The sequence below is a fragment of the Fringilla coelebs genome, assembly GCF_963513975.1.
Source record: "Fringilla coelebs genome assembly, chromosome: 5".
NCBI classification, from domain to species: Eukaryota; Metazoa; Chordata; class Aves; order Passeriformes; family Fringillidae; genus Fringilla; species Fringilla coelebs.
In genome coordinates, this window is record NC_140033.1 from 30,205,571 (window position 1) to 30,214,994 (window position 9,424).

General features: G+C 39.0%; 1 protein-coding gene across 1 annotated transcript in view; it reads left to right on the forward strand.

Annotated features, from left to right (window-relative positions):
* The window catches only part of ARID2 (AT-rich interaction domain 2), a 92,865-nt gene that overhangs the window by 82,164 nt on the left and 1,277 nt on the right, over positions 1-9,424 (forward strand). The window contains exons 17-20 of the mRNA XM_084206943.1: positions 2,950-3,088; positions 3,187-3,272; positions 7,556-7,679; positions 7,771-7,862. Of these exons, the coding sequence (XP_084063069.1) occupies positions 2,950-3,088; positions 3,187-3,272; positions 7,556-7,679; positions 7,771-7,862 (441 nt within the window). The remainder of the gene's footprint in view (positions 1-2,949; positions 3,089-3,186; positions 3,273-7,555; positions 7,680-7,770; positions 7,863-9,424) is intronic.

Below are 9,424 nucleotides of genomic sequence, written 5' to 3' on the forward strand. Positions count from 1 at the left end.
AAATTCTAAAAGGTGTCAGTCAGCACATTACTTTGCATTAAGGATGTAACAGAAAGTAGGTGTTTTCCTTTGAACTTCAGCTGTCTGCAGGTACTGCTAATTGTATGCAGCTTAATTTAAAAGCTGCTGTTTTGTTTCACAGGCAGGCAGATGTCTGCTCTTGAATTGCTTTGTATTTAAAAAGTAAATTGAAAATGCTGTTGAATCTCCAGTGCCTATCAAGTCAGCTGTTAATGCTCTGTTCAGCAGTTGAACAGAACCATGGATGAAGTTAGTGTGTAACAAGAGTCTAGACTGAACTGACCATAATGTCAGTATGTAAGCTTTTTTTATTACAATAGTTAGGTGTTTCTTTAAGGAAAAACAGTTTTTCTCTGCAAAATGGTACTAAGTTGGAATCTTTTTAGGTCAGTGATTGAAGTGTATAGCACTGAATATATTAAACAGTGAATGAGCCAACATAGCTGAAGTAGCTTTATTTTTCTGAAGCTTTGCCGTGTTGAATGAAATGTTTTGCACTGTATTTTAGTTTTCACTTAGGCCATGAAATTTGTTTCATCTGTGCCAGAAATTATTATTTTATTATTCATAGAATGGTTAGTGCCAGGCTTAAGCTGATTCCCCTTTATTGTGGGAAGATCTTTCTGTCCTCTGAAACACCCACTGTTAAGCTAGTGTAGATGTAAAACATTTTATTTTCATTTCCTACTGTGGGTTATCTGGACCAACAGCAAGAGACGAGTATTGCTCCTTCTCAGCTTCCCTTCAGTAACAGGTAACTGGCATGTAGAAGATCAGTGCTTTTAAAGAGGGTAGTATTTATTGCCAGTGCAGAAGGTAATTGCTGTATTACAGGTGGTTATTGCAGTAGCATTCAGCTCATAACTAAGATTTGCCTGTGAGTGAAATTAGCTCTTTGATGTCTTTGTAGTATTCAGGTATCAGTATCTGTACACTTAGGCCTAAGCATCAGTTGCAAGTATGTTTGCATAGTGGACACTACTGAAATTAGTAGTGGGATGTGGAAGGAGGTGGCTGGATCAAAGCACTCATTGATCTGCTGTTCATAAGCTGAGAGTATGTGAGGGCAGCTGGTGGCAGTGACTTCCCAAATGGCAGCAGCTAGGTTTCTAGACCTCTTTGGTCCAAACATTAAGTGGGTATTGATGAGCTGGGTTAGTTGTATTGAAGTGAATTTTGAGCAGCTAAATCTTTAGGCCATTTTTTCTCTGTTGGAGTAAGGGGCCTAATTTGTAACGTCTGAGATACAAAAGGTGTATATATAGACTAAAAAAACCCCAATGTTTTGAGTCATTCATTATTTTCATGTCATGTATTTTGAAATACAATGATTCTCCTTTACCAGCTTATATATGTTACAATAGCACATCATTTGTCTACATGAGATTGGAGGTAGCCTAGGTTGCAGCAGTCATGCGCTGGTGGAGCTTGCAGTCTTGAGAAATTCAGGTCAGGTAAGGAGTCAAGTCAGGCTCTTGAACTTTAAGGAGACAGACTTGTAGCTGTTAGGTGAGGTTCTTGGGGACAGAGGAGGGGAACAGAGCTGGAAAAACTGGAACTAAACCTGGCAAGGTATGCAGAAAATAACAAGAAGGGCTTGTACAGGTACGTTAATCAGAAAAGGAGTGTCAAAGGAGGTGTACCCTTGCTGGTGAACAGGTAGCAAGAAACAAAGCCAGCATGGCTTCAGCAAGGCAAAATCCTGCCTGACCAACCTAGTGGCTTTCTGTGATGGAATTAACTGCATCAGAGGGTAAGGGGAGGGCTACAGATATAGTTTATCTGGACTTCTGAAAGCCTTTGATGTGGTCCCACACACATCCTTCTTCCTAAATTGGAGGGAGATGGATTTGATAAGTGGACTGGTAGATGAATTAGGAATTGGTTGGACAGTCACATCCAGAGGGCGGTGATCAGTGGCTAGGAGTCTTGATGGACTTCAGTGGCACATGGTGTCCCTCACGAGTCTGTATGGGACCAGTGCTATCTAATATTTTCATTCATGCCATAGATGAAGGGATCTGCTGCACCCTCAGCACGTTTGCGGATACACTGAGCTGAGTGGTGCAGGTGACACACCTGAAGCACAGGATGCCATCCAGAGGGACCTGGAGAGGCCTGAGCAGTGGGCCCATGGGAATCTCATGGGGTTTGACAAGGCCAAGTGCAGGGTGCTGCACCTGGGCTGGGGCAAACCCTGGTATCAGCACAGGCTGGGGATGGACAGATGGAGAGCAGCCCTGATGGGAAGGACTCAGGGGTGCTGGGGGGAGAGGCTGGACATGACCCAGCTGTGGGCACTGCCAGCACAGAGAGCCAGTCAGGGGAGGTGATTCTGCCCACCTGCCCTGCTCCAGTGAGACCCCACCTGCAGTGCTGCATCCTGCTCTGGGGTCCCCAGCACAGGAAGGACACGGACCTGCTGAAATGAGTCCAGAGGAGGGCCACCAAGTTGATCAGGTTTAAATAGTCTGAATCTGATGACTAGTGGAGAAGGAAAATGGAAGAAGGAATATAAGAGTTTATCTTCTATAAATATATTTCATATTTTTATATATAAATATAAATATATATTACATAAACCTCATCAAGTTTAGCTGTTCATAGTTTGTTGCTGTATTTGTTTATATTGCAGAGAATGGGTCTGTTGGAATTAACATGCATTATTTCTTTGGTGAAGTGTAAGTAGAGAACAGAACCATGATATTTCAATCAGGTTTAGAAAAATCATATTGTCATTTATTGGTAGCTCACTGGTAATAGGTATACATATTTTTCTCTTCAAGATTTTGCAACTTTCCATTTATCAATGTTTGTCTCAATTCAGAAAGAAAAGGTTATCCACTATGACTTGATGTTTGTTGTATTTGTACTTAACCATTCACTGGGGGAAAAAAAAAAAATAAATTCCCCTCTCCTCTTTTTTAGGTGGTTTCAGACACCATCACAGGTTTTCTATCATGCAGCAACCGAGCATGGAGGAAAAGATGTCTACCCAGGGCAGTGCTTATGGGAGGGATGTGAACCTTTCCAGCGGCAGAGGTTTTCCTTCATTACCCATTTACAGGTATAGATGCTCTTTCACATATTACTTCAGAAAACAGTAGGAATTCCATGGTAAATTTCCACACACCATTCTTACCGTCTTTCTCTTTTCTCAAATAGGATAAGCACTGTTCCAGAGATGCTTTGCTTGCAGGATTAAAGCAAGATGAACATGGACAAGCAGGAAATCAGAAGCCTTCCAATAAGTAAGAGATTTGAGCCTCATTAGCAATAGAAAAAATGAAAGAATTAGAAATTATTGGAAGAGTTTGTTTATAACTTGCCTTACCGGGTGAAGCTCTGCATATGTAAGAATCTGTAATCAAATTTGAGGTCCATTCCAGTAAGACAAAAAAGGGAATAGATTCTGATGTAGTTGCAGTTACCTTAAAAACACCCAGGTAATTCTTTAAAGTATATGGGTCAAAACTCTGTGATGAACATTGTTCTCAACATACTCTCCTATTTTTTTGCCTGACTGGACAGCATTTTATAACTTTCCTTGTAACAGGGAAGTGTTTGTCATACAAATGGAAAGTTATTGTGTACGGTTCATGTGTCACACAGCTGAGATGGATTGTCTTGTAACTTGCTGTATTCCTTCCAGTTTTGTGGTCTAAATTTGGGTTCATTTGATCCAGGGACTCTTGTAATAAGCTTTTCTTTAAACAAGCAAGCAAGATGAATTATAAAGACTCCTCAGAGTCTTCTGATTTTGTGTCGCTACCTGAAATTCGATTTGGCTCTTCCCAGAATGATTTCGACCATGTGGAATTAATATTGCAGAGTGCAACCCCATTGGTGTGAGGTTTTGGGGCTGGCTGTGTTAATAGTGGAATTGTTCAAGGTTCAGTTACTTGTGTGTGTTAGTGCCCTTTGTTAGTAACTGACTGGAACCACTTTAGATGTAATTACATGGTCCCAGGCAGATTTTTGCTGTTCTGTTTTGTTGCTTGTAAAACTGCTACCAGGCTGCTGGAGGCAGCAAAAAGAGTCAAGTTATGAAAACTGAGAAATTTAGTTTGAGAATCCTTTTTATTTTTTAATATAAAAAGCCATCTTAACACAGACTTAAAATTGCTTAATGGGGCCTTGTTTCCTTAAACTGAACAACACTCAGAACTTGGAAAACCAGAGAAAGAATAATTATGGTAATTTAGTCTTAAATAGTTGGTAAGTGAGAAGTGTAGACACCATCTACTAGCATGATGTGTTCTTAACTCTGCCTTTTCTTAATGTTTCATCACACAGATAACACATTCCAGTAGCTATGTGTCATCACAAGCTTCTTTTAAATTTGCGCAGGTACTCATAGAAGAAAAACTGCTTATACATCCCCTCTTCTGAGGCAGAATTTCCTAATTAGATCAGATTCAGAAAGCAGGAATTGACATGCATAACCAGTTCTTGTTAACATACTGAGACTGCAATATCACAAGATACTAAGGATGTGATTTCAGAACACAAATTGGAATGAGAACATTCCTCTGCTCAACATCAAATATTTTATGTCTTGAAAAGATGTGCAGATGTGGTGCATAGGGCCATGGTTTAGTAGCGGATGTGGCAGTGGTTAATATTTAGACTTGGTGGTCCTAGAAGTGTTTTCCAGCCTAAATGATTTAATGATTCTGTTCTGACTCTCTGTGACATCCCTTTTTGCTTCTCACAGCTGTGCATTGCTTATGGTGAGAAAACTAGCTTTAGTTTTTGTTAGATAGCCTGGAAAATCAATTTGTTTTTTGAAAAAAATGCTCTTAGAACAAAAGAGTGGGCTTGCCACATGAGTGGAATCTGTTTGCCTTACTGTCAGTTGAACACCAGTAGAGGAGGTGGGCTGGAACAAAAGGGAAGAGATGAGACCTCTCTCTGTCAGCACTCAGAGCAGTTAATACACTTCCTGTCTTGTGGAGACGCAAAGGTTCACTTTCTGTTACTTTTACTCTCCTCCCGTAACAAACAGGAAGATTTTGGGTAAGGGTGGTGTGTCCTGTCCTGCACATTACCTTACAGCACTGCCCCACAGTTCTGTTAGCACAGCTGAAAAGAGCATCCAGCAGCTACATGAGGGACTTGATAATTTGCTTTCCAGAATCAATGACATGTCAGATGAAACCCTAAGCTCACTCCAGCAGCTCACCTCAAGCTGTCTTACAGGTTCATGTTTGAAAGCTGTCTTTCAAGCTGTCTTTGCTTAATGTTTTTTCTGAGTCCTAGAAGCATGTCAAATATATCAGCTCAAAACTGATACTCCGTATCATTAAACTCATGTATGGAGCTCTGAAGCAGCTGAAAAAAACCTGGTACCGAGACAAAGCATGTTTGAGTCATCAACTTTTAGGCATTTATTAGGTGAACTCTCTTCACTTAATCCTTCACTATTTAGTAAAAATTACACCTACCTCAGAGACTTCAGATTGTGATTGTTACCAGCGCTGGAAGTAAAACAGAGCACAATGTAACAGACAAGGGCCCACTCCCTGATCATCCTTTCTGTCTATCATAACACCATACCCACTTGAAAAAATCTGTAATGGCTTTTCTAGAACATTTTCTAAGCAATGTAAAGCTGCATTACAGAATTGGTTTTATACCTTAATTCTGTATTTCTTTGCATTTCAAGTTTTATTATTTTAACTCTTCTGGTTTTCAGAGGTAAGCTGAGTATTACATTCTGAAAGGTATGGTAGCATTAGCAGTTGAACTGTGTGTTGGCTGTAGCTTTATGCATTGGAATCCTCTTGGATTCACGGTGATGTTTTTTTCCTTGTTGCCACTGAAGCAAAGGTGAATATTCTTAATGCTCTCTGGGAGTGGGGCAGGAGATTACTTTAGATCACAACATACATGGTAGAGTTTGAAGTTAAGTTGATAATACAGTTAAAGAAATTCAAGAAATACAGATATTTTGAGAGAGAGATACTTGCCCACAACACAAGTCCATTCACTTGATAAAACGTTACTGAGACACCAATTTCTTTTTTCTTAAAATTTAAAAAAGAGAAGATAATTTTTTAATATGTTCGTAATTTATTCCAGTTGTCCATTTTTCAGTACTTCTGGAATAGTATTTCAGCTTTCTAAAATATCGTATAACTGTTGAAGAGAGACATTCAGAACAGCCTCCATTGATCAATCCTTGTGCTTCTCAATACAAAGAAAAACAAAAATCTTCCAGAAATTAAAAATGAAAACAATAATTCTTTTACTGTGATACTCGGTCTTCTATAAACATGTCATTACCCACCTTCTCAATTCAGCCCCTGCCATTCTCCTTTAACTTCATAAAGCCTTTTATTTATTTCCTATATTGCATATTTTATTTAATATATTTTTATATTGTATGTATTATTGCTATTCAGGGAGGATGACAGAGTGATTAGGAGCCAAAGTGTTAAGGAGGAGTCTTTCTGTTACTAGAGTAACCCAGTTTTTAGCTGGGCTTCCTTGCTGTTAGAACCTCACATTACTAAGAAAGTCTCTCTAAATAGAGAATTCAAGTTTTATTCTTAGAATATTCACTTTAAGATACCTAAATTAAATTCCTACAGGCTTTCATTCAAAAAAATAGAACATCTACATTTCATTTATGCCACATTTACAAGTAAGCACTACTTAAACTTCTTAACCAAATTCTACTAGGGTATGAAAAGACTTCATAATAATATTGTTCAAAATATTGAAGTGTGGTGATATTTTTCACCACTAATACTTGAAGTTGTTTTTTAGGATGACATTAGAGTAAGTCATTAGGTGAAGTTGCATATTTATACATTCTGAACTCTGATGGCATGAGTAATTTTCAAGGTTTTATGTGAAATACAGCTTTGACTTCAGTGTTAATACTGAAAATGGAGAAATTGCTTCTGCCATGTTTTCTATACCCTGCTTAATTTATTAACCTCAGTCTAAAAGCTGCAGTAGCAGGTAATTAGTTTTACAAATGTTTGATCTGATTTACCAGTTACATGTTTTATGTCTTACAACTTATGTTATTTTATATTGCTCCTCACTAATTACAGTTAATACATATTTTATAGTCTTAGTGTCTAATGGTCCCAATGAGCTGTGTCAGCTTTTTAGTGGTTTTGTTTTAAGGACCTTCTCTGGCCAAATCTCAGATGGCATTTGCATAGCTGCTGTCGCAGTTCCCGTCTGATAAAACGTCCCTTTAAATTGGTACACTTCAGGAAATGGCTGTGTTATTAGTACAATGCATTACTTTTCCATCACAAATGTCAGGGATGATGAGCAATACTTCTTCAAGAGAAGTGTTTTTTCACATAGAATAAAGTGCACGACTCTTCTTAAGGGTTTACAGTGAGGCTTATTCGTGTGGAAGCAATCATGTATCAGCACCAAGTGTTAATGGATCTTTGTGCCTGTGTTCAGATAGGTTAAAAATTGTAAGGTAAAACTTTCCAAGTTGTTAATTGTCTAGAAAGCAGCACAAAGCTTATTTTTATTAATTCTTTCTTTACTAATGTAGGCAGCCAGCTGCAGGGGCTACTGCCTCTACTCCCAGAGCACAGAAGGCTATTGTGAATCATCCAAGTGCTGCCCTAATGGCATTAAGGAGAGGATCAAGGAACCTCGTCTTCAGAGATTTCACAGTTAGTATTGTTTGAATCAAGTATTAGATGCTAATTGTTGCCTGCTACTAACTGCAGGACTTTTACATTTTTTTTGTCTTTACTTTTGTAGGATGAAAAAGAGGGACCAATAACTAAACACATCCGATTAACAGCTGCCTTAATACTAAAAAATATTGGTAAATATTCAGAATGTGGTCGCAGGTAAGCACTGTATAATTTCTCTGGTATCAGTGGGCACTGTTGTTTCTGTTCTTTCCAGTACCAAACAATAGGTAGGTTTTACCTATCTATAAAAAGCCCAGTAAGTATATTGACTGTACAGTTTCTCTGTCACTTCTGTACTGTATCCTTCCCCACACGAATGCTGTGTCATCTTACCTAAAGACAGCATTTGTGATCCAAATAATTGAAAAGTGGCTAGCAAATTTGGCAAGTTAAATTTTAGGAGACAGATAAGAGAAGCCTTTGCTGTCCTTTTTCCTCCACAGCAGTACTGCATGATTCTGAAAATTAATTCTTGTGTAAACAACTTCCCACTGGCAGTACTGTTTAAATTCAGTTGAGAAAGGGGCAAACTGAGCTCTTAGAAACACCATGTTAAGTTGTACAGGGACATGGTTGGGCTTCATACTTGCTGCCTGTGTATAGTTTTCCTCTCCAAACTTGGGTTAATGCTAATAAATGACCCAGCTTTCCTTTTACTTGTAGAAGATCCTTCAGTAAGTAAACAGTCCAGTACTGACTCATGGTACTAAGCAGGAAATGCTCTTTTTGATAAAAAGTAGTAGTTAGTTACTGTGCCAGTGATCACCATGCATGCTGCTTCTTGTTTTTTCCAAGAACTTACAAGCTGAGTGTTTTCTGGGTTTTGTTTTGCATTAGTTTGGCTTCACAATAGCAGAAGTAATGATTTCTAATGAGAATGTATTAATTTATTGTGTTGTTCAAAACCTGTCAGTAGGGAGGAATTTCCTCATTGTAGCTCTAAACAAAAAAGTTCTGATACTGGCTGTAGAAATACTCCTGCTGTCTTTAGCTACCTTAATGTGAGTTGTAGTGAAGACAAAACTCTTCTTGGAGAGTGTGCTGAAAAGATGAGGGGAAATGAGCAGAGGAAATTTGTCCCACTGCTGTCAGTGACACTGAGGGACGATGCCCATCTCTGAGCCAAGGCTTTCCATTCTGCCAGTCTGCTGGGAATCTGTACCAGAGCAATAGTCAGTAGTTGAGGGCAGAAGCTTTCTTAGTTACTGGACCAGCATTTTTCAAAGTAATCTTGTAATTTGTTACACCCACACTTGAGTTATTTTTGCTTCAAGCTGGCAAATTCAGCTGCTGATGACCAGGTAGTCAAACCTGCTTCAGTGTTGAGCTAATTTCTCATGTGATTATCATTTCGTTCTGAACTCCTTGCTCTGCCAGCCCTACCCGTGGCAGTGACTGTGTTGATCACTTGGAGCTGGTCCCAGGAGACTGGGGAAATCTTTCATCTGCATACTTGGGCTTACTTGATCTGTGCACATCTCCCATTTGTTGCCCCCTGTCCCCCTGTTTGTAACACTGCAGACCTTTGAACCCTGGTAACCTCTAACACTGAGTGAAAAGTAATGAGACCTGAGTGTATGTGTGCTTTGCAGTGTTCTCACAGAGCTTCCTTTCCAGCTAAACACCTCTCAAAATTGTTTCAGTACTGGAAATGTAAATGCAACATAAAAGATACAGTGGTAAGCCTACATACTGATGGTTCTCTGGTTATTCTTTTC